Below are 26938 nucleotides of genomic sequence, written 5' to 3' on the forward strand. Positions count from 1 at the left end.
TCAGTTTACAGGTGTGCCCCGGCTGGGCTGCCCCTCCTAATAACAATCAGCATGAGGAGCAGAGCGGTGCATGGAGGGTGGTAGCCCTGCCCCCAGTGTGCCAAAATGCCTCATTAGCATGGGGAACATGCTGGGAAGGAGAGGAGTCTCAGCTGCCAGGAGGTGCTAATATAACAACACAGGATAGACTGACACCCTGTCTTCACAGTACAGCATGTAATTTACTAGTGGTCTGAGTGGGAATCACATGATCCAGCTACAATAATAAAGGGCTCAATATGTATGAATGCAGCTGAGCTGGGAAGAAACCAATGACACTGCAGGGATATTGCTCGTGAGTTAACATTAACAAAGACGCAGATTCTTACCATTTCTGCGGTGTATACTGTAACCACCACTCACCTGATGGGCGGGCAGAGGGTGTGCGGCGAGGTGGTGAGTAGGCGTGGTGCCTAAGTTATCATGGTTTATACCTGCAAACAGGCGTAAACAATGCAGGTGTAGGTTTCTGTCCTGTGACAGGCGCAGGTCCCACCGGCTTTACTAAGACACACTCTTAGTAAGTGCCTCTATAGGAACAAGCAAAGAGAGCGCTCCATGGTGTAGAAGTATCAAATCACTGTATGAGGACAGCCGGTCTAGGTAAATCTCCCCCCTTAGAGTGCTTCTTTAAGAATACTATTATATACATTACATTATTATATATACATTACAGTATATACTGTATGTAGCCTACTGTAAATTTTATTTGGTTTTCAAAATTTTCTATCAATCTATGGATATAATATCCTATACATGTTCTTTTTTCTACCCGAGATTCAGCCCACATTCACTTTCAATCAATTAGCGCTGCTCAGCTCTGTCCCGGAGTTCCTTGCTAAGAAAACATTTCCACACTTAACATGTAACTCTATTATCTATGCTTTTAGATGCTTCGGCTAATGCTTCTAATCATTCTGAGTAAACAATTTTAGTTTCCTTGTATAATTTATTTTCACTTTATACTCGTATATGTAATGCTGTGTTTTCTATTCTCTTTACAACATATTTCTCTAAATAAGAGAAATAAAATAATAGCTTTGCAGTAATGATACCTTTTAATGGGTAAGGCACAGGTTACCTTGTATTTTTTATTATTATTTATTTATAAAGCGCCCTTAATTCCAGAGTGTTATACAAGCGATAGGGGTAACAAACAGAAACATTACAAGATCAAATGGGGATAGAGGACCCTGCCCGTGAGGGCTTACACTCTACAATCTACAACCTATCTATATTCTTTATAACGGTACCATGTTTTACACACAGGTGAAAGGGAACAACCAACATCTTCTGTCCCACTCTGTGTTGGATTTCCATGGTATTATTGGTATTATTATAAGTATTTTCCCTACATTTAGCATGTACATTAACGGCGCTCTAGGCATACATGCCAGGTGGCAGAATTTATTATGGTGCACATGTGCATACTATGCGAATAAGGTGAAAATTTTTATGCAAACCATCCAGTTTGAGTAAACATCTGTGCCTTTTCCCCAACATATGCCCTGCTGGCCTGATGGGTGGGCGTGGAGAACGCGGCAAGGTGAGGATGCAGCAGGTCCAGGCACTAAGAGGTGTGCCTCTTAAATAATCCAGCAAGGTGCATGGGGTGGAGCTTTATTTAAGACCGGTGTACTCATTGATAAATTTCCCCTAATGTCTCCATAGGAGTCTATTAGTCAGATGGTGGGCAAAAAAGTCTCCTTTTTTTAAAATGCCTGGTTTGTGCAGTTCTGTGTGGATTATGGTGTATGCTCTGTGGTCTCTAGATCTTTGGTTCTTGTCCTTTGTTCCTTATGTGTTTCTTGAATCTTTTGTGTAATCCAGGCATGTGTATTCAGAAGTTGCTGCTGTCATGGAAACAAATGCTGTGCATATATACTGCATTGATTCATTATATCTGGACTCGATTGCTTCAGCCTACTGCAGACAAGCTGAAGCAATCGCCACTGTCAGGCCGGAGTTAAAGGGAAACTAACAGCAAGTTAGAAGCACTCTGTACTGGCCGGGACTCAATGTGTTTAGCCTTTTTTCTCTCGCTGCGAGTATAGAATCTCATTGAAATGTCAGAAGATATACACAGCAGATTTTGCTGCAAACTCGCAGTGTGAAATTCCCTGCAGATACAGTATGTGTGTTTTCTGATACTGCTTTGTCTGATGTTCACATATTCCCAAAGCTGTCTGGGGTATACAGTGTTAGGCTATGTTCACACTGCGTATATGTCCGGACATATACGCGGTAAACTCCGGCCAGAGATTTACGCTACGGACGGACCGCGAACTTACGCCCGAAGTCTACTTACGCTTCCCGGGCGCCCTACGTAGCAATCTGACAGTGGTCTTTTACTTGGAACCTTTTGGATCAGCACAAAAAGCTGCAAAAATGAAGAAATCACCACTACGTACGGGACCGCATGTTACGCTACGGGCGTAAGTTACGGCATTTTCGTCCGGAAACAATGTTCTGGTTCATCTTTTACGCCGCCACATACGATCCGGGCGTAAGTTCGTACGTAGTGTGAACTGTGTAGCCGTACTTCGTATACTTTCCATTATACGCAAACTACGTAAGTCTCCGGCCGCTTATTCACGTAACGAGCTACGGTCGGAAACTTACGTAGTGTGAACATAGCCTTAATCAGTTTTATCTTGTTGCAAGTTTCAGGGTTCCATGCTTTGCTCAGCCTTGTTCTCTGTGCATCCTCTTGTTCTTTCTGTGCAAGTTTGGCCTAGAGTTTCGATATAGGCAATAAATAGTGAGATTTAATTGTCTAGCAATTGGATAGAGTTCATAGAATAGACCTAGGAAAAGAATAAGGATAGGTATCCAGAGCCTGTCATTGTTTGTCATCTTCTGCTTCTTATCTGACTGACATAATTATAATTCACGTCTGCCATCATCCATTCTATCACCTGCTCTCCTTGTCATTTGTTGGTGAGTTACTATTCTTGTTACTTGCCAGTATTGATCCACCATTGTGACTGCCTGTTAAACTATTTAGTTCTACTGCAAGTCCTGGGAATATCTGAGTCACTTCAAACCCAGGAAAGATGACTGCTACAGGTGATGCCTACTGGTCAGCCAGAGTTACTACTACAGCCTTGCTGATCAATATCTTATTTAGCTACAGAAGACAAAAGTTCTAGATCCATAGATAGACAGATACAGACAATATATCAATCAGATTTTACTATCTTATTTTATTTCTGACCCCTAGAATTACAACAAAGGGTTTTATGATGAGAGACATTTATCAAGTGTTCACTGCTTATGCTGCTAGAAAAGTCTTAATGATGGGGGTCGGATCGACAAGGCTACAAGAATGGGGTGCCCTGTTTTCAATATGCCAATTCTTCTGGTAAGAAGCAAGTACTCCAATCCTAGGCTATGTTCACACAACGTAATTTTTATGTAAAGAACGAACGCTGATTGTACTGGAATCAAAGTCCGTTCTTTACTGCAGGGGCGGCATTGCATTGACGTAAATGCAATGCCGCCCACTGTGTCCACACAGCTTTACGTTAACACCCGTTCTTTAGAACGGGCGTTAAAATAATGTACTTGCCAATTATCTGTGGACACTGTTTAGTGAACAGCATCCGGAAATAATAGCTGTTCACACAATGTAATGTGCGTCAGCGGCCGCACTTTACATTGAAGTGAATGGCTAATTAATTTGAGGGCACAGAAGACAGAGGTATTGGCTGCAGGGATGTCCTTAATGCAGCCCAACAGCCGGCCATGCAATGGATGCTGTTAAACCAAGTGTGAACATAGCCCTATACTGCAAAAAGAATCCAGGCACCCCACCCCACTTGGGGAAGTATCTATTAGGAGGACCCCCCCCCCCCCCCAAATCAGACTTTTATGTAAAAAAACCTTCAAGGTGGTTGTAGAGGCATCAATAATGTAACGTAGGTGGTCACAGTATAAATGCATGCCACTATGATGACAAAATAAAATCTGGATATTGGAAAATATAAAGGTCTCATATAATTTATTAAGAATTTCATGTTCGGAAATCCAATGTTTGATTATAGTGACTTCAAGAATTTTCAAGGAAAAACCTGTACCTGATCTGAAGAACTGGCCCTGATTTGAAGAACATGGGAATATTACAAAGATATCGTAAAGCTCTTTTGATTGGGAATATTTCTTTGTGTCTATGGCAACCTTTACAAGTGTTGACAATACTAACAATAGAGAAGCTTCAAGAACGACTGCCACCTACTAATCTACAGAATATTCAATGTTACTGATAATAGCGGCGTATATTTATACGGTACGGATATTGCACAGTGCTTTACGCTGAATGCATAAAGGTGAATATGGTGCAAGCGCAGGGGGACGTCAGCCTCCCGCAGGACAGTGTCATCGTAGGAAACGTATTCTGAGCTCAGATGTCTCATTATACGGGGACTCGGTTGAGCCAGTGTGTGCGGTTTGGAGGCACTGTGCACCTCCATCCCTCCTACTCTGCAGGAGTTCAGGCTAGCCAGTAATTGCTCTCCTTGGCTAATCCCAGCAGATAGCTGGGAGGAGCAGGTCTGGGATGCTGCCATGTGGTGAATGTTCTGCACAGTATATTTTCTTGCACTCCTTTCTTTCTGCACACGGATAAGTGGCTGCTATTACATTCATGCTCATTTTCCAATTCAGGACTTTCTTTTCTTGAAGGAAACACTAAAGCAGGACCCCTGCTCTGCCATTATCTCCAGACAAGGACCAGTAAAGTGACAAGTACTGACACAAAAGGCAGAGGAAACTTGGTTCTTGAGCTGACACATGGAGGTAATTATGTTGCTTGCATTCCACTCGCTGTGATGCTTCCCCCATGCAGGGCTGTCTGCCATTCCTGTAAAGAGCCAATGCACTGCACTGTGCCTCCAACTCTGCCCCAACTCAGCAGCCCACAAATTCCTTTGGACTTATGAACAAAGATGCAAACGCTGCTTCGCTCCTTCCTGGGTGAGTTACTTTTCTTCTTCATTTTTTCCTGGCTATCAATATTGTATTAAAAGCTGTGGATGTCCGAATAGTTTTATTCTGCAAAACAAGGAGGGGGGGGATACAATTACCTGTTGGATTTAGTACAGGGCACACCTTATATCAGGTCTTCTGTAACCAGTGCCGGGTTTTATTGCTGCCTTTATTCTATAGCAGAATTTTCCTGGTTGTTTTGGAAAGGTCAATGGTTGTAGATGGGATAACACACTGGAAATTTTTTATTTTTTTTTTAGCGCTGAACAGAATTTGAGATAAATTGCATTTTTGCGCAGGGGTCTAGGAGAAAAGATTGAGGTTGAAGCGGTTCTGCAGGAAGGTGTCTCGGCATAAGTATTCTTCAGGTTAATAGAAAAGGCTATTGTTTGCCTGGAACAGGCGCCTGCAACTGCACATATTGGAAACAGATGTGCTGGAGGGGAGGCTGGAGAAGGAAGGAGGGAGGGATGGATGGAGAGAATAAAAGTGTACACAAGGAAGGACAATGAAAGTGAGCTAACCAAGGAATCAGCCAGCACAATGGACACAGAGGACGGGGCTCTTCCCTTCATTGACATTTACATATTAAATCCGATGGATCGGGATCAGTGTATATCTTGTGACAGAGGATTCTTATTTTATTATAGCCGTGGGGTCACTGGTTGGCCATTACCCCCATACATGGCTTTCTCCAAACAAGACATGGCTCACACTACACGACCAGACAGCAGCCCCGGAATAGAGTCGCTGTGGTCTTCCCGTGCCTTAGACCCTTACTGGAACAAAGCCTCTTAATTCAAGAATGTGTCGTACAGGGCGTACGAGGGTGTCGCTTCCATTCACAAATAACTTTGTCACAAATGATGTCATCCCTGCCATGCATAGCGTTTTACCGAATAATCTGCATGCATATCACAGCAGCGTTTCTATATGGCATGAATGGAAACGCACATGTCACATTGTCTGCTGTCACCCTGGAGTCAGCTTATATGTCTTGAAGGAATTCTTTGTGTTACACACATCTCTATGCATGTGCCAGTCAGTGGTGTGGATATGGGGGGGGATGGTTCAGACATTATTCACAATATTTATGAGACAGGCTCGAGAAAAACCCAAGCTCAGTTTAATGGATGGGGTTCTAATAAAAATTTAAAGAACGGTAATGAAGTTTGAGGTCAGAAAGGGATGAAACAGCGGAAAGTCTGTCGCTTCACTCACAAATCCAAGAATGAGTTTTTTTCGGCAGAAAAAAAATAATCCTGGGCGTTCACGGAAAACTTTGTTTTCATTGCCTATCAAGGAAGATGTCAAAGCAATGGCTTAGTGAGTCTGTCAGTCTGTGTTAGGTGTAATAACAGTGCCAATTACTTGTAATCACTGTTATAGGGAGTGAAGCATCTCAGGGCTGTAACCCTTCCAGCTCCTTACCAGGCTTCTCCTCTATCATTTTACACTCATTTCTAGGCAGCTATAGCGGTCATAGAGCTCCCCATGAGCGCTGGGGTTGGCCACGAGAAATGCCTGATTATACAATGTAACTATACATATTTATTAGCTGGTAGGATCAGTTTCTTTGCTGCCAACAACGCACCCTGTGATAAACACCAGCTTACATTTCCTAAGCAGTGCCAATATTGTGTTCTGCCTTCTACAGCCTGTAGTGTAACTACTTAATAATGGCTTTGTATGAGGATGGATTTGGTCAACAGGAAAATAATCCTCAATGTTATAATTTTTCCTATATATGAACCACCAATCTACCAAGCTCATACGGATATGATTATTCTACCGGTTTATCCTACTTAATAGTGATGGCATGGCAGGTGTAATTTTCCAATGGCGGGTGTAATGTGATTTCCATGGTCATTTTGCTACAGTATGTAAAGAGTTGGGCTTTATGGTTGCTGGTGTTTTCCAAATGATCACCATCAACCACCTAGCGCAACGCTCCGCATCTTGTTGCTCTCCAGCTGTTGGAAAACTAAAATTTCTATCATGCCCGACAGATAAAGGCTACATAATAGTGATAGCGAGGGTGTAATGATTACCAAAGACACTGTATCTACAGGTAAAATAACATATCCCCTATCCACAGGGTAGGATATAAGTGTCAGACTGTGAGCGGTCCAACTTCTGGTCCAGAATGAGGATGTGAATCTTTGTTATGAACAGAGTGGTGATTTGTGTAGGTGCACTACTACTCCATTCATTCTCTATGGGAACTGTGAAAAGTAGCCAAGTATTGAACTTGGCTATCTGCAGAAACTACAGTGACAATGCATGGGGTGGCCACATACCCAAGTCGTTGCTTTATTCATAACAAATACTCTGGGCCCCATTCTGGGGATTGAGTAGAGTCTCAATGGTCGGACCACTGCAAAAATGTACACATTCACATGATAGGGGATAAGTCATTTTAACTTGGGGGAACACTGCCCTATAGAGTTCAATAGACACCCAGACAATGGCTCCAGATGTGCACCATCCGCCAGTCCTGGTCTATCGTGAAAACAAAGGCTGGCCATTAATATCACAAGCACAAGTGGAGGTTTTTTTTTAGGTATATTGTATTGGCCTGTTTTATTGCTAAAGCTTTATTGAAACAAGTAGACGACAATAAATTCCTCCTTTACTACATTTTTTAAATATGATAATCAATGTATTTCCATTCTCACTCCATTTATAGCCCTCAGCAAAACCAGAAATGAAGACCACAGAGATTACCTTTACCATCTTGTATCAGTTTCTCTAGCTCAATACTGCTCATTTCTTCTTGGGCTGGTCAGCGAAGGTTTCACAGTCTAATGTTGAGTATGAAGGGTTAACACAGGATTTTGCTGTTTCATTCTGGAAACACACTAAATCCTCAAGATGCTTTTGGTTTGTTCTGGTTTGATTCAAGAGAAAGGTATGCCTTGTTATAGTTTGCAGAAAGTTACGTTTTTCCTCTTGACCTCACTGAAACGCTCAGATGTTATTCTCAGCTGTGATGTCTATGTTCTTTTAGGGCTGTGGTTTTGGCCCAAGTACTTTTGTTCCTAAGGTTTCTTTGTGCAGCCAAAATAACTGCAGACTTTGGTCCTGTGGACGCAAACTCAGGGAGTATGTCAGTGTCTGTGGAAGTGACTTCATACAGAAATCTTAGTTCTTGACCGTAAAGTAACAAATTTTATATTTTGAGACTCCATCGTGATATAAAAAGTAACATTGTACACGAGAGCCTGCGGGGCTGAAAGAACAGCATATAACCTTGTCTTCTGCTTATTTAAGAAGCTCATAGAATGGTCTAAGTGTCAACATAAACAATAAAAATGGACTTCTCTTTGTGGCTACTGTGTTTGCAAATAACTCGCTAGAGGTCTTCACTGCTTGTTACACTGTATGTATTCGAGTATAGGTGTTTATCCTGCTCTGATGCATTACATTTTATACTTTTCTACCATTTGATTTTGACTGCTTTGACAGTGGAAAATAATTTCACTGTGAAAGTCAACTCTTTGGGGGACATTTATTAATGTGTACCCCTGTGTACGCCATGAAAAAGGCGCAGATTTTTGCCTTTTCCATGGCGTACCCCAGGAGTAAGCCCCGATCGTCTGATGGGCAGGCAAAGCAAGGCAGGAAAGAGGCATGGCCTCCTCCCACATGTTGGTCATCATGGTTTACATCTGGAAATAGGAGTAAACCATGGCAGAAATATAGGCGTAGATCTATGCACCCAACTTGTGACAGGAGCAGGTCCAGCTGGGTTTACTAAAATGTGTGCTCCTGTAAATCTGGCAGGGTGCATGGGGGATGGGGTTTGATTTAAGAGATTAAAGGGATTGGCCACTTTATAGTAAAATAGTTCAGTATACGGTATTAGTAAGTGTACTCACTGTATATACTGATAGCAGCTCCCTGTATACCTCGTAGAGCTAAAATCAGACTCCCCTCCTCCAGGCTGTGCTGCCCTACTCTGTTTTGTTTCTGTTCATAAAATGGCCGACATGGAGGAGCATGTGACTGTGCTCCTCCCCCAAGTCTCCACCACTGAGCCTGTATATGCCTATGGTGGACACAGGGGGCGAGGCATGATCACATGCTCTTCAATGTCGGCCATTTTATGGACAGACTCACCACAGAGCAGGGCAGCATTACTGGAGGAGGAGAGTCTGATTTAGGCTCTACAGGGAGAAGCTGTCAGTATATACATTGAGTACACCTACTAATACTGTACACTGACCTATTTTACTAGAAAGTGGCCAAAACATTTAATAACCCTCCCCCTTTGTGTAGCTGCCCTATCCTGCAATTACAGATGCATGCCTTGTGGGGTATGTCTAAAATAGCCTAGTGACTTTAGCTGTTTTTTAAGTAAGATTTCTCCAGCTTCATCAAGTAAGATATTCCATTGGTGTACAGTGGTTTTCAGGTTACACCACAGATTCTCAATTGAATTGAAGTATGGACTTTGACTAGACAAGACATTTTTTAGGGCCACTGTCCTGCTGGAAGGTGAACCTCCATCCTAGTCTCAAGTTATTCTCAAAAATCAAACCTCTATTTACTGTAGTGCTATCCACTCATCCTGACCAGTTTTCCAGTTCCTGATGATTAAAAGTACACCCTGGTCTGATGCTGGCACCACCGTGATCTACTGTAGTAATGGGAAATGTTGTGCTTCTTCCACACATAGGGTTCTCCATGATAATGAAAAATGTAAAATTCTAGCCTCATCTGACCATTGGACCAAAACTTCTTTGGTGAACTCCAAACTTGTTTTCCCTCTATTTCAGCATGTTTAGATGTAATTCATCTGTTGTGGATTTCATGCTACATGGAGTCCACACCATCTAATCTGACCATGGATCCACTTGTGTTAGCATATCCTTTTTCGTGAAGCAATGTTCTAAAAGCCCCACTCCAAGGAGAGCACAGGTTATAGCGTCCTATGGTTGGATACTTCAATTTCCACTGTGAATATCTGGAGTGTACAACTTATAGCGTCCTATGGTCAGATATACCATCTCTGCTGTGGATATCTGGAGTGTACAACTTATAGCGTCCTATGGTCAGATATACCATCTCTGCTGTGGATATCTGGAGTGTACAACTTATAGCGTCCTATGGTCAGATATACCATCTCTGCTGTGGATATCTGGAGTATGTGGCTTATAACGTCCTATGGTCGGATACTTCAATTTCCACTGTGGATATCTGGAGTGTACCACTTATAGCGTCCTATGGCCAGATACACCATCTCTGCTGTGGATATCTGGAGTATGTGGCTTATAACGTCCTATGGTCAGATACTTCCTTCTCCGCTGTGGATATCTGGAGTGTACAACTTATAGTGCCCTATGGTCAGATACACCATCTCCGCTGTGGATATCTGGAGTGTACCACTTATAGCGTCCTATGGTCAGATACACCATCTCTGCTGTGGATATCTGGAGTATGTGGCTTATAGTGTCCTATGATCAGATACTTCCTTCTCCGCTGTGGATATTTGGAGTGTACGACTTATAGCGTCCTATGGTCAGATACAAAAATCTCCGCCGTGGATATGTGAAGTGTGTGGCTTATAGTGTCCTATGATCAAATACTTCCATCTCCGCTGTGGATATCTGGATTATGTGGCTTATAGTGTCCTATAGTCAAATACTTCCATCTCCGCTGTGGATATCTGGAGTGTGTGGCTTACAGGGTCCCATGGTCAGATACACCATCTCTGCTGTGGATATTTCAAGTGTACTGACAACCTTTCCTTTTTTTTTTTAAACAAGCCCTTTTTCACAATTTGGGCGATTGTGTCAGGCCCATCATATCAAATCTAAATTCAAACCAATTTTTATTTCAGGTTGTAATGCAATAGATTGTAATTGCAAACAGACTGTATGTTGGTCTATGACCTTCATGTGTTCAATTGTCATAAATTCACAGGATTCTCCATCCACAGTCACATTTATTACTGCCTTGTATATGTCCTCTCTCATTTTGCTAGATACACATCATGTGTATGTGCCTTGTCTTTATATGACCGACTTCCTAAGGAAGGTCACCAAGGATGATTCCTAATACTGTACAGAACTGGTGGTTAACTAGAAGGAATTAGGATATACTGTGCAGTTATTCATGATACTCATAAACACATTGACCTCCAGATTGTAATCAATACATCATAATGAGGAGCCTATTAGTACTTTAAATGGTGACATCAATCACCTGACGGACTAAAAAAAGCATTGTATGACTTTCAGGCATGGCACCATACTTCATATCAATATGGAGAAAAGTTAAAAGTGTATAGAGTCATAAAAGGCTGGGTCCATACCATGCTTAGGCTCCATGTCACTGATATATGCTGGGGAACCAGCTGACTAGTGATGAGTGGATTTGCCGAACTGTTCAGGTTCGGCAACATTCTCCGAAACAGAACGCTTGGCATTTGACTCATGGTGAAGACGTTAAATGCCACACTAGGGCTGCCAGGAAAACATGGATACAGCCTATGACTTTATCCATGTTTTTTTCAGGACTCTCTAGGGATGCATTCATCATTTTCAGTCGCCAGGATTCCAATACTGGGCGGTTGGGTTTGCCTGAACCTGAACTTCCTGGAAGTTCGCTCATTTCTATCACACTTTGTAAATCAGGCGGAATTTCACAACGGAACTCTCCGTCGCAGAATGCCGCCTGCCTCAGTGTGCCACAGCCTGTCTATGGGGGGGCTTGCGCGCCTACGCTCTCTGCTTGGAGAATTGACATGTCAGTTCTTTCAGCAGAGAGTGCCGGCAGCGGAGGCGCACAAGCCCTCCCATAGACAGGCTTTGGCACATTGAGGCAGGCGGGATTCCGCGGCTGAGAGTTCCACCACAGAACTCCGCCTGATTTACTAGCGTGAACATACCCTAACGCTAACCATGTATGGAATGATAGGCTGATTACAGACAATGATTTGCCACTTTGCACAATCGCATTAGCGTTCATGTTTGATCGTCTGGTATAGCTTTGGTATGTTACTAGTGGGATTATTCATATAATCGATCACAAATGCGATTTTGGCCCTTCATAATCATATGTGTATGGCCAGCTTCAGACTCATAGTCCTCTCTCTGTGGATAAAGAAATTTATCCAGATTAGGTCTTAACTAGCGGCCATGTATCTACTGAATGAGGTCCTCCTATCATAGACAAAGAATGATAATGTCACCCGGTTCTTTATCAAGCACAGGCCATAAAATGACCTGCTGTACACCTAGGGGTCAACAGCCAGGAGCTGCTCTACACATTGTCCTTATTTTGGGAGACAAAGAAGGTAGTAAATGTATGGGAAGCACTTGTTGTTTACGAGTCACGGTATATTCCTTTCCTTATCTATAGTGTTGAGCTAGCGGGTAATGACTGAATGAAGAATGTCATGGTAACCAGAGCTGGGAACTAGACTTCTCCACCGTTTCATTGAGTTAAATCTTCATTAGAGGTTGAAAGGTTCAGCAAGTGTCCCTCAAGTCAGATTAGGCGTTCTTTCAGGTTTTATTCCACATCCCTATCGTGCTACTGATCTACACATGAAAAAACATTTACTAAGCTATGTATATGTACAAAGAAAGATACACATAGGACAACAGCTGCTGGAATGATGGTTTAGTAACCGGCTATCATCCAATGCTCCGCTATATAAACATGTCCTATTATCTAGGTTTAACAGATCTATAAACGGCTGCCAAATTTAGCTGGTGCCATTTATCTAAAATGGTCAAATTCAATCGGTCTGAATCTCGGCACGGCAGTATAGTCGGGCTATCCATATATATCTTAGAATCACAGCATATTCTATCAATATCAACAGCATCCTCAATGAATATGTAATTCCAAACAAATATAGCAAAGGTGGGCACAGCTAAATAAATCAAATAAGCTTCAAGGGGTGCCAAGAGCTGGCCCTAAATGACAATACCTAACCAAAGAGAAAAAGCGACACAGCTATAAAAAGTTGCACACCCAGAAATAACGTGCATGTAGAAAATCTTTATTGATACACTCACAACAGAAACATTAAAACCAATTAAAATGGTGGCTAAAAGACGCCACACAAACTACATATGTGCCCCCACAATACTTGGAGCTACATAAAATATACCAGGCGAGGCAGGGTTCACACTACGTATATTTCAGTCAGTATTGTGGTCCTCATATTGCAACCAAAACCAGGAGTGGATTAAAAACACAGAAAGGATCTGTTCACACAATGGTGAAATTGAGTGGATGGCCGCCATATAACAGTAAATAACGGCCATTATTTCAATATAACAGCTGTTGTTTAAAAATAACAGAAAATTTTTGCCATTAAATGGCGGCCATCCACTCAATTTCAACATTGTGTGAACAGATCCTTTCTGTGTTTTCAATCCACTCCTGGTTTTGGCAATTAATATGTAATTGTCCACAAATGGCTTACAGGTGTTTCCAAAGATTACAAGTTATCACCTATCCAGAAAATAGGTGATAAACACCTGATCATTGAGGGTCTGAGTGCTGGGACCCCCACTGATCAGGAGAATAGATGTCCTCTGTTTCCTAGGCAGATGGATTGTCAGCATGCCTTCATCTTGATGATCAATGGTGGTCCCATCTAGTTATAGGAGACAAATAGGGGTTTTCCCACCCATAGAACATTCAGTTCGGCACTGCTGAGGCACTACCCCCTCTTACAGCAAGGATGGAAACCAGCAGTGCAAAGCTAAATCAGCTCGGCATTGCAGTGTCTCCCACTGAGGTTACACATGTCTCCTGGGACAATACAAGCCCTGAAGGTGTGTGGTCTCTGAGGAAGAATAAAGTATCCTTACTGCTCCTCAAGGTCCCAAACACCTGAGTGATGTTTCAGCCCAAGCCCAAGTAGAGATCCGTGGTCTGGAACCTAGGCAACAAAGTATTAATACTTAAAGGGGAACTATCAGCAGGTTAGATAAATCTAAGCCATGAGCCAAGGAGGACAGTATGTCTCTTACCTTCCTCCTCAACACCGTTCCTGTGCTGTTAGCAGTGTAATCCTTGGTCTGGAGCACCGTTAGGAGCACTGCCCCACCCCCATCTCGCGAGCCCACCAGCCCTCTGGGGGTGGGGTAGTGCTCCTAACGGTGCTCCGGACCGAGGATTACACTGCTAACAGCATGGGATCAGTGCGGGGGAGGAAGGTAAGAGACATACCTTCATCCTCAGTGCCCTCTGTGCAATAGGGGGCAATCAGAAGGTTAAATTAATCTAATATTCTGATAGTTCCCCTTTAAGGGAACGAAAGAGACCAAAGTTCAAAAGAAAGGTATTTTGGTAATGCTAAAGCATTTGCAAAATTGCTTTCTTTTGCATTCCCTATCACCTAAATAAACTTTAGGTGATGGGAATACCCCTTTAATTCCTTTAAATTCTCATTCATCACTATGATTCCCTAATAAATGGCTCCATATTTCTCATTTTGAGGTGACTGCACACAAAGTCTCCTTTGGCCAAAATAAAAACAATGTTTGAGCAGTATCTCTCTTATTCATTCTTTGTTGCAGCATCTTGGCTCTAACTGAGACATTACAAGTATTGTAACAATGAGCGACTAAACTTTGATGCCGTCTGGACACCAAGGCTGTTGCTTCTCTTTTCACATTTCCTTCTAGCTGTAAATGGGGTGCTGAACCTGACACTGTGGCTGCTCAGCAGAGAATTCATCTCCACACAAAGACGCTTTTCTCCTACTTTCTGAGTCCCAAATGAGGCCATAGGGGTTGATATAGGGCTGCCATAGTTTTTTAAGCTGCCCAGACATATTATAGAAAAACTGACTGTGAAAAGTTTATATGAGACAAAGACTGGCTGATGCCTGTCCTCAAAAAGTGGTTGGTTATGTGGACTTTTTATTTTTTTAGCAGGAAACGTATTGCTTATTTTTTTTTTAACCAGATACTGACACACATTCCATTTTTTGTAACCTGCCTCTATTTTTGTTATTTTGTGTACATGGCTATGGGGGCAGCAAACACACATGAGCTACTGTTAACAGCATTCAGAGATTTGCTTTGCAGCAGCTACATGGACCACAAGAAACTGCCCTATGATGACTCACTGCCTGTTATGTGTAAGTTTTTTGGGCATGCTCTGTGACCAGTGCAGAAGTTATTGCGCCGTGAGGGGAGCTGACACTGGTGGGCTGTGACAATCATGTATTGTTCATGGTGAGATTATGATATTATAATCCTACCTGTGATGATGGTAAAATGACTACTGAAAAGTCACCAATACAGAATAGAAACTCAGTTTACTAAGATATGTAAAGCAGCCCTCATTCAAAAGTTACAATTTTGAAAAACTGTGAGTTGTTAAATCAAAATGCTCTTAAACCAAGTTACTCTTAAATCAAGGTACCTCTGTATTCTGAGTATCCCCTGAAAAATCAACAAAACAGCAACACTAGAAATTAGCAATTTCTATACTAAACATTTTTAAAAAAAATATTTGTCACTAACAGACAGCAACAACATATGCAGATAACAGCTTGAGTGATGAAAGGTCCAAGGTTAATAGCACCTTATAAATGGATTATTTCTAACCGGTTGAAGCGCGGGTTAAAATGTTGTGATCACAGTCAGACTCTGGTTCCCCTCCGGGGATTGAAGAGCAAGGTGACTGGAGATGGGAAAGACACGAGCAAGGATGGGGAGCTGGAAATAGTGCAGATGTATGAGGTTCCTGTTCAGTGGAGTGAAGAGGGAGCACAGCTATTTATGAAGAACGCAGGAATTTGTGATACAAGGAAGAGCGGGATTATGGTGATGTGACATTTCCCAATGTGTTGAAATAAGGCTAAATGAGGTCAATGTGTGATTTTATGGTAGATTAAGTGAGAAGAATATAGAAGCAGTCAGTGAGAACATATACTGTATTTAGTGGTTACTTTTAATACCTCCTTTCATAACAATCCTCCCTTCTCCCCAGTGAAATAAATAATTAGTCATTGTTTATGGGGAAATTGGGAGAAATAATTGTTGGCTGGACAAGTGTTAAAGGGAACCTGTCACCCCCCGTGCCGGGGTGACAGGCTCCCGACCCCCCGTTAGAGCCCCCTATACTCACCTAATCCCGCCGGGTCCCACTTCTGGAGGTGGTCGGGTGATGAAGATCTCAGCTGCTGCAGCCCGGCGCACACACTGAGAGATGAGTCCAACGCTCATAGAGAATGACGGAGCGCTGGACTCTCCTGTCATTCTCTATGAGCGTTGGACTCATCTCTCAGCGCGCGCACCGGGCTGCAGCGGCTGAGATCTTCATCACCCGACCACCTCCAGAAGCGGGACCCGGCGGGATTAGGTGAGTATAGGGGGCTCTAACGGGGGGGTCGGGAGCCTGTCACCCCGGCACGGGGGGTGACAGGTTCCCTTTAATCTTTATGGCCACCTTAAAGGGATATCAGAACCTGTAGTATGAAGCTGTTTTATTGACTTCTACGGGGAAGTGTTGTAAGCAAAATATAGGTTGTGTATCTGAAGTCCCCAATATTTGCAGTCAGTGTTGAGTAAAGGCCCTATTCCACAGAACGATTATCGTCCGTATTTGGCCGTTGCGGCCGATAATTGGAATAAAAGGCAGCGATCAGCCGACATCGTTCATGTCGGCTGATCGTTGCTTCGTTTGTCTTTCAAACATGTGGAAAGACAAACGACCAGGATAGCAGCGATCTGCTGCCGTCACACTGTGGAATAGGAGCGCTAATAGTGCTCTTTGCTCCTCACTGTCGGCCCGTGGAATAGGGCCTTAACTATACAATGGGCAGTTTTTACTCTCATAAATGTTGTATATGTGTACCACTTCTGATCGGAAGATTGTAAATTGATTGTACCAATTGTATGTAACCTTATGTAGGCCATCTGACAGACTTTATGTTATACAGATTACATAACATCTAAGAAGCCTTCTGTTAGAGTCATAAACATACACCTATGACTGAAGGCTCACCAAGTGCCACCACTTCACATGAAATAAAGAAATAAAACGTAGACCACACAATCTAGGGTGTCTTGTCCCCATTGTAAAAAAAAAAAAATATATATACAACATATGGTGTGCTATGTTTTTTATACAGTTTCAGGCTGGGTTCACACTACGTAAGTTTCCGGCCGTAGCTCGTTCCGTGAATAAGCGGCCGGAAACTTACGTAGTTTGCGTACAATGTAAAGTATACGATCTACGGCCGCACAGTTCACACTACGTACGAACTTACGCCCGGATCGTATGCGGCGCCGTAAAAAATGAACCAGACCATTATTTCGGGACGGAAATGCCGTAACTTACGCCCGTAGAGTTACATGCGGTCCCGTACGTAGTGGTGATTTCTTCATTTTGAAAGCCTTTTGTGCTGATCCAAAAGGTTCTGTGGGGTGTCCGGAGCTAGGCAAAGATTTCCAAGTAAAAGATGTACTGTGATGTACTGATTGCTTACATTTATGGAATACTTTGGGGAGCAAGGACACTTGCTCCCCAAAGTATTTCATAAATGTATTCAATCAAAAACACTGTATATTACATTACATACACATCCATTGTAATTCCAATGGAGTGTCCAGCAGGGGCGCACTATATACAGAAGTCAATGGTACTCATTGACTTCTATATATAGTGCGCCCCCTGCTGGACACTCCATAGGAATTACACCTTTCGTCGTGTCGTCACTGCTTCTGGGAGAATTCTAACACTTCCTGGTACACTAAATTAAGGGAAATAGCAGTATAGGAGCATTTCCCATAATTAATGTACATTAGAAAATTGTATAACTTTCCATCAGTAATAACATATAAAAAAATAATTTTCGCTGGACTTCTCCTTTAATGATTGACCACGGCTCAGTGCACACTGCATCTCAGCCATACGTTGAACATATAAAGTAGGAATAATCTATCCATAGAGCTTTACTCATCTGCTGGGTCATTATGTATAATGGAAAGTCCTCACTCACCTCTGCCAAACAGGACTACTTCACTTCTCTCATATCTTCTCTGTCAGACAACCTCAGGTAGCTACTTATCACCTTTACCTCCCTTCTTCACCCCCCACATCTCTTTTCTCTGCTGAGGACTTTTTCACATACTTCTAACACAAGAAAGTTTCATCATACAGTCTCCTCAGCCCATCTCCATACCTGCCCAGTGCTCTTCCCAAAAACCCAGCTCTCCACATCACTCAAGAAAAGCTCCAGACTACTCTCCACCTCACACCTCAACACCTGACCAAATTCCATCTCACCTGATTCCCAACCTCACCACAGCATTTATCCTACCACTAATCAATCTATCTATCTCCTATCTATCTATCTCCTATCTATCTATCTATCTATCTATCTCCTATCTATCTATCTATCTATCTATCTCCTATCTATCTATCTATCTATCTATCTATCTATCTATCTATCTATCATCTATCTATCTCCTATCTATCTATATCCTATCTATCTATCTATCTATCTATCTATCTATCTATCTATCTATCTATCTATCTATCTATCTCCTTCCTATCTATCTATCTATCTCCTATCTCTCTCTCTATCTATCAATCTATCTATCTCCTATCTATCTATCTCCTATCTATCTATATCCTATCTATCTATCTATCTATCTGTCTGTCTCCTATCTATCTCTCTCTCTATCTATCTATATTCTATCTATCTATCTATCTGTCTGTCTGTCTATCTATCTATCTGTCTATCTATCTCCTATCTATCTCCTATCTATCTATCTATCTATCTATCTATCTATCTATCTATCTATCTATCTCTCTCTCTCTCTCTCTCTCTCTCTCTCTATCTTAATCCATCTCATCCACAGATTTGGCTACAACCTATAATAACTGCTGCCATTTCACTGCACTGTGACCAGCTTGTCCCCTTGCCTAATGTCTAATTCCAACCATATAAATCTATGAGGCTACGGTCGGCATCATTGAGCGGCCACGGAGTCTCTCCCCGGCTATATTTCCTGATCACAGCGGGTCTTAGCAGTGAGACCGGCTGCGATCAACAACTTTTGTCATGACAGATGACATGTCGAAAGATATTTTTAATGACTGATACTCTTTAACCCCTTATCGTATGTACAGCACTCGGGAATCACAGGTGCTTTAAAAATAAATAATAATAATAATAAAAAATCTTCTTTAAGGCCATATTTGCACAACAAAATATCCACCAAATCTTCATTTGACTTGACCTTCACTGGTTCTCATTTCCAAGGACTAAATTGAAAATAAGATATCATTTATATTGCATTTTACAAAGAAAAAAGTTCTAAAAACAATAATACAAATGTTCGGCTTAAAGGGATTTGCATACATCAATAACGGCGAGTATTATGTTGACAAAAGATTTCCTCTGTTGTCAGTTTCCAGGTTAAACAAATGGAAAGGCTTTATATAATGTGACAAGTATAAAACATCCCGAGAATAACGGAGAGCTCAGAGGCAAATCAATACCGCGCTCCCTTTTCAAACTGAAATGTTATGGCCTTTTAGACAAGCATCATAGGAAGACGTTCTATGTACGATATGCTAAATATAAACTATTGATAGAATGTGATGTGACTAGATGCTGAGGAAGTGTGTGAATGGGTGAAAGGAGCCTTATGATGTTCACCTTGGAGCATCTAGGTCCCCTCTGCTTATTATGGAGCTTTGGGTCCTTGTCATTGTCTGTACCAGGGTCACTTTAACACATCAGTGGGTCCAGTGCAAGAGTGGCCTCATCTTTTATTGGCTATGCCTGTGCAGTCAGATTAGGACTGGCCTTAGAGGTGTGTGACCTATGCAGCTGTATGTAGTGCATTACTCCTCATAGTACAGGAAGGGCTGTTTCTACCAATAGGTGGATGGTCCAGCCTCTACTCACTGTTAAACCACAACTCCTCCTTTTCAGGCAATAAGTCTCCCTCCAAACAGGAGGCAAGTGCCTAAAGGTGGCCATACACCTTCAATAACTGACGGCCCAACAATCGCTCAGCCATCAGTTCTCTTTCCCATCCGCCCCCTCTCCCCCATACACAGGAACATTTGGCATGGACGCAGGGCCGGTTTTAGACTAGATGTGGCCCTGGGCAAAGTTAAAGGTGGGGCCCCAAATGCTGAAATATTTTAGCAACAATTTAAGGTCCCCATACATTTTACTCTTTTGTTGGTGGTACCTGTTGCTCCTGGTGGGTTCGGCCATCAGTGTAAGGTGTATGGGGCTCTCTGGACAGTCCTCTGACAGATGATATCAGTGGACATAGGGGATCAAGCTTGATGGAAAATCAATGCCCAACCTCTTTGTTCTAAGAGAGATAAGCCGCCATCAGATCTGTATGGGTATGGCTTTACCCTTTCATAGAAAACACAGGAAAACTCAGATGTGCCAAATTTCTATGTATGGGGAGGACGGGACCAGATGGGAGAGATAATTGTCAGCTGAAGGATTGTTCAGCCAGCAGTTATTGGAAGCATACGGCCACTTTTAAGACCGTATTACACGGCCTGATATTCTGCAGAAGTGAGCGCCAATCTGGTAGAATGGAGCTCGCTTAGAGAGCCTACTACAGCAAAAGCTATGGAGGAGATTTATCAAACTGGTGTAAAGAAGAATTGGCTCAGTTGCCCCTAGCAACCAATCAGATTCCACCTACTTAGAATCTGAGTAATGAAAGGTGGAATCTGATTGGTTGCTAGGGGCAACGGAGCCAGTTTCACTTTACACCATGTTTGATAAATCTCCCCCTATGTGTATATATACAGTATATCATTAGTGATGTGTGTGCAATCCTTGCTGTATATAGTAAACAATAAAGATATATACTACCTGATCACGTTCCCCGGTGTCCTCAGGCCATGTCTGTGATATATACTACCTGATCATGTTCCCCGGTGTCCTCAGGCCATGTCTGTGATATATACTACCTGATCATGTTCCCCAGTGTCCTCACAGAGCGATAGCGTCCTGATTCGGACAATTTTCGCTCCATGTATTAGGGCCCTTACTCAGTTCAGAAGTTTACATGCCGCTACATGTCAGGACTACCGCTACATGCCAGGACCGCAGCTACATGTCGGGACCGCCGCTACATGTCGGGACCGCCCCTACATGTCGGGACCGCCCCTACATGTCGGGACCGCCCCTACATGTCGGGACTGCCCCTACATGTCAGGACCGCCGCTACATTCTGGGACTGCCACTACATGCCAGGACCGCCGCTACATTCTGGGACTGCCACTACATGCCAGGACTGCCGCTAAATGCCAGGAATGCCGCTAAATGCCAGGACTGCCCCTACATGCCAGGACTGCCGCTAAATATCAGGACTGCCCGCTAGTGGTGTAAATACAAGAACTATTTATATGAATTGCTTTAAAAAAATACATTTTAAAAAATCACTATAATCAGGACCAAATATTACCTCCATACCGTTATTGAAGAAAACACACTATATATAGGCCAATATTACCACCATAAAAGTGACCGCCCCATAATGACTCTATATACACTATATACAGACCAATATTACCGCCATAGAGTGACCACCGCATAATGACACTATATACAGACCAATATTACCGCCATAGAGTGACCACTGCATAATGACACTATATACAGACCAATATTACCGGCATAGAGTGACCACTGCATAATGACTCTATATACAGACCAAAATTACTGCCATAGACTGACCCCTGTATAATGACTCTATATACACACTATATACAGACCAATATTATGTGGGCGATCACTCTATGGTTGTACTATTGGTCTGTATATAGTGTGTATATAGAGTCATTATGTGGTGGTCACTGTATGGCGGTAATATTGGTCTGTATATAGTGTCATTATGTGGTAGTCAATCTATGGCAGTAATGAGTGTATATATATACGCTATATACAGACCAATATTAATGCCAAAGAGTGACCACTGCATAATGACACTATATACAGACCAATATTACCACCATACAGTGACCGCCACCTAAAGACTGAATACCACCTTATTTTTTTCTTAATAAAATACACAGTATTGCCTTAGTGATGTCATCATACACTATACATAGGAGCTGCAGCAATAACATAGGACTGATGAGGCCGGAGAATGGCTGCAGCTCCTATATACAGTCTATTCACCTCAACACTTGGAGTCAGCAGTGCTAATACACACACACCATTATATATATATATATATATATATACACACACACCCATGAAAACACATTATACAGATACAAACCATCCAGTTCACACACTATACACAGGACATGTAACACACACTGCATTCATCTATTATACACCTACATTCATACACATTACACACTACATATACAGTATACTTACTCCCTCTAGCATGCTGGGTGTAGTGGTGCATCCCCCTCATGTTCCTTAGAAGCAGTAGGCTGTCATCCTCACCCGGCAGCCCTCTCCTCCATCGTCCCGACAGCTCCACACCAGAGCAGGAAGTCACGTGCAGTGAGAGGAGCTGGAGGGAGGGGGAGAGGAAGGGGGAGGGGGAGCAGACACGGAGCCCAGCGTCCTGCAGCCTCTGCGTGACCCCTGATAGCAGCAGCCAGGGATCACTGCCAGACGCTGGAGGACGCTGTCTGTGCTCTCCTCTCCACTGGAACTGCGGTAGGGGGCCCCTGGGGGATGGGGGCCCTGGGCATTTGCCCTGCTTGCCCCCCCCTAACGCCGGCCCTGCATGGACGGGTGTTCCAGTATTCTGTCTGGGGAGGGTGAAGGTCGCCGGATAAGAGAGTCCCATACACCCTATACAGATGCGAGCAGCGGGTACAGCTGACAAGAATATAAGGTGAATGGGGACCATTACTCAATGGTCAGTACCATTTCTTTGTTTTGCCTGTAGCACAGTTTTGGCCAGCAGCAGCTTTTAAACATGGCTCCTAAAGCCTATATGCTATATAACTAGAGGGGAGACGGGTTCCCATTTCAAGGTAAGTAGCTGAGGACTTTGACTTCCCCCCCCCCCCAGTCATATGACTAGAAACTCCACTGCCCGGACAACCCTTTTAATGGCCCTATTATACCAAACGATTATCAGCTATACTTGGGCGATTACCAGGCGTTTCATTTGATAATCGTTTTGTGTAATAGCGCACATTAAAAGACCATGATGTACATGCAGGATGTCAGCTGATCATGGTCTTTCAACATGTTTAAACATCCCGATCACAAAAGTGATGGTCTGCGACCCATCGCTCCGGAGGAGGACTTTAATGGGCCACCTCAACGATCTAGGAATTGTCCAGGCCACCCCTCTGGCTGTCTGTGTGATCAATAGCACAGGCAGCAAAGGGGAACGAGGAGAAAGCAAGTGCTGAGCTGACAGGTCAGCGCCCATGCCCCCCGTGACATTGTGTCATGTAATACGGCCTTTAGAGTCTCCAGGTTCACTGCTCTCAGCTATATCTAAGTTTTCTAACTAAGGAATAACTTTCTAAGGGCTCGTTCACACTATGGAATTGGCGCCAAAATTCCGCACAGAACCCCCACGCATGGACTTGCGCCGAATCCTGCCTATCTATTTGAATGGGAGGGCTCGCACGCCTCTCTACTGAAAGATTTGACATTCAAACAGATAGGAGGCAGGATTTGGCGCTGAGTCCGTGCCCTATGTAGACTAGTGTACTCTTATGCCAGTCTTAAATACAGCTCCACCCCCATTTATCTGGTCGGATTTACTAAGAGGCACAGGCATAAACCATAATAAATTAGGTGCAGGAGGATACCACATCGCTTTCCACCTTGCCAAACCCCCTGTCCACTCATCAGACGAGCCAGGCTTCTGCCTGGCGCACGCCACAGAAAAGACTGTCTTTTCCGGTGTGTACGCCAGGGGTGCATAATGATAAATGTGCCCCATAGTGTAGTAGGACATTCCACGTCACGTTTTCCTTTGCTTCCATATTATCTTATAAGTATCTTGTCACCCACTGCGCCTTGATGTTTATAAGAAACTGATAAATAATTAGGGGACCATGACCCACGATATTAGCCTTAGACCTTCTATTGGCTGGAAGCAATTCTCACTAGATATCTTTTCTACATTGTTAATTGATGTCTTTTTCTTGGACCACAGTAGTTATTAGAAAAAATCCCTATAAACTTCATTCTCTTCAGACATCTCACTATACTATATTAAAGTTTGATAGGGTGTATGCTGTGCTTGGGATCAGGCCGAAAAGGACATTTGGGAGGAGCCCTGTATTAGTAATCTGCCTGTGAGCCAATCAACGCTTTCCCTTGCAGACTGACTGATGGCCGCTCACAATACTCCTCCCAGATGTCCTTTTGAGTGAGACGCAACTGAAAACTCCACATGTATTATACATACACACACATTACAAATATAAAAAGTATAAGGACAAGCCCCGCACATCCCACATGTTAAATAAACCATTAGTAAAAAGAGGCTACCTAATGTACATAAGGTATACAAGAGCTTCTATGCTTCATTAATTGAATGGAGCAGAAATTAAAGGTAAGAATTGTGTTTACCAATTGTGCAGATGAATATCATTACCAGTATAATTATGTGTAGAACATTATGATTACTACGATTGTAGATGTAACAGATGACACGATTACGGCGTACAACTATATAAACACATGCGCTCCGCTATTTACACATAATGATGAATAAATTATGTTCTATAAAATTGATGAGCAGCAAAAAACTATATAGAAGCTGACCTAACATAAGTAAAATGATCCAGAAGGCTCAGAGTATGGGATCGGCAATAGGAATAGTTTTAACTTTTATGTTTCAAACAGTATATGTGATCTCGAAACCTGATTCTCTTCACAGACCTTAGGGCCCTATTCCACGGGCCGCCTGACAGGAGCAAACGAGCGCTTGTTTGCTCCCCGTCTCCCGCTCACTGCTGCCGCACTACTCCACGCGGCAGCAGCGAGCGGGTGAGTCCGGGGGGGGGGGGGGTGGCGTATAGGCTGCCCGGGTGATCGCTAGATTGTCCGGGCAGCCCATAGCATACAACAGAGGTCTGCTGCCGCCGCTCCTATTCCACTGAGCGACGGCAGCAGATCATTGCTGTATGAGTCGTTTCTCTTTCAACATGTTTGAAAGACAAACGACGCAACGATCAGCCAACATGAACGATGTTGGCTGATCGTTGCCTTTTATTCCATGGGACGATTATGGCCGATAATCGTTCCGTGGAATAGGGCCTTAAAGAATGCAAGTACTGACTAGTCTCCTTTATTATTGTGTCATTCTCCGAAGTGCTCTGATTAAGGCCTGGACTCCCCAAGACCTGTGAAGGTGTCCTGTGGTATCCACACCAAAATGTCAGCAATGAAAAGATGAAAAGTGTACTAGAGATGAGTGAACTCGAGCATGCGGCTTTTGATTACCAGTGGCAGAAGAAGTTGGATGCACCTCTAAGGATGCCTCCTTGCCTCTATTGGCTGTGTCCATGTTTTCCAGGATTCCCTAGGGCTGCATCCAACCTCTGCAGCCACCTGTTATCAAATGCTGCAGTGTGCTGGAGATTTGCTCATCTCTACTCCAAATTCTCTCAATAAAAAAATAAAAATCTAGGGTTATTTGGAAAAAAGGGTTAAAAAGCATGCCATAACTTTTTCTTTTTCTAAGCCTTATTTTGATAAATGAAAAGAATCAGTAAATGCATAAGAACCGTAATCACCTCCACTAGGGGCACTGACAGCAGCTGACTAAGTACATCTGTACGGGTCACTTTCTGTATGTGGCTTTCTGTGCAGGTGATAGAAATAAAAGTCCAGCCTGCTGGGATTATATGACAAGTGACTTCAGAGGCTTCAGCCTAAGGGCCCTATTACACGGAGCGATAATCGTCTGAATCAGGCCGTTTGGGCTGATTTTCGCTGCGCGTAATAGAGAAAATGATCGGATGATGAAAAGATCCTCAGCAGATCATTTCTTCAGGTACAGACTAATGCTACGTTAACACGGAACGATTATCGGGCGAATTTTCGCGATGACAATCGCATTGAGCGATAATTGTTCCGTGTAAACGCAGCGAACGATCAAGCGATTAGCTAAAAATTGTACATTTTGATCATTGAACATGTTAATAAATCGTCGTTGATCGTTCGCAAAAAATTCGCAGATCGTTCCGTGTAAACAGTCGTTCACTGACTTTACCTATGTGCGAGATAGGCTTAAGCGATCGCAAAACGAATTTTCTGTACGATATATCGTTCCATCTAAACGCTGATCTTTATTAAAAAAAAATTGTTACTTCGAAATCGTTAATTGTACGATCGGGCAAATTATCGCTCCGTGTAAACGTAGCATAATGGTGCGTTTACACAGACAGATTTATCTGACAGATCTTTGAAGCCAAAACCAGGAACAGACTATAAACAGGGATCAGGTCATAAAGGAAAGACTGGGATCTATCCTCTTTTCAAATCCATTCCTGGCTTTGGCTTCCAAAATCTGTCAGATAAATCTTTCTGTGTAAACGCACCCTAAAAATCATCAGGCATCAGACGTGCAACGCTACCTGTAATAGCGATGTACGGCCGATTGCTGATGACTGTAGTATAAAATAATAAAGCACTAACTTACCTTACCACGTTCCCTGCTGTCCTCAGACCTTCCCTGGTGTCCTCGGGGGCCTTCGCTGGTGCAGCTCTGCATTCTGCTCCTGTCTGTTCTAGTCTCTGCACTGACAGGCCTTGGCCGCTCAGCCAATTACTGGCCGAGAAGGCAGCAGACACCAGGGAAGACCCGAGGACACCAGGGAACGTGGTAAGGTAAGTTAATATACTTTATTATTTTACACTAAAGGCAAGGGCTGCCCAGACATCGCTAACAATGTCCGTGCAGACCTTGCTGCCGATAGTTGGCCCTTGTTACTG

The 26938-nt window shown here is 43.1% G+C and overlaps 1 protein-coding gene across 1 annotated transcript in view; it reads left to right on the plus strand.

Annotated features, from left to right (window-relative positions):
- Positions 1-4742: 4742 nt before the first annotated feature.
- Positions 4743-26938, plus strand: part of CLMP (CXADR like membrane protein) — an 88761-nt gene continuing 66565 nt past the window's right edge. The window contains exon 1 of the mRNA XM_069948640.1: positions 4743-5013. Within this exon, the coding sequence (XP_069804741.1) occupies positions 4986-5013 (28 nt within the window). The 5' untranslated portion in view covers positions 4743-4985. The remainder of the gene's footprint in view (positions 5014-26938) is intronic.

The sequence above is a fragment of the Dendropsophus ebraccatus genome, chromosome 12, assembly GCF_027789765.1.
Source record: "Dendropsophus ebraccatus isolate aDenEbr1 chromosome 12, aDenEbr1.pat, whole genome shotgun sequence".
In the NCBI taxonomy this organism is placed as follows: Eukaryota; Metazoa; Chordata; class Amphibia; order Anura; family Hylidae; genus Dendropsophus; species Dendropsophus ebraccatus.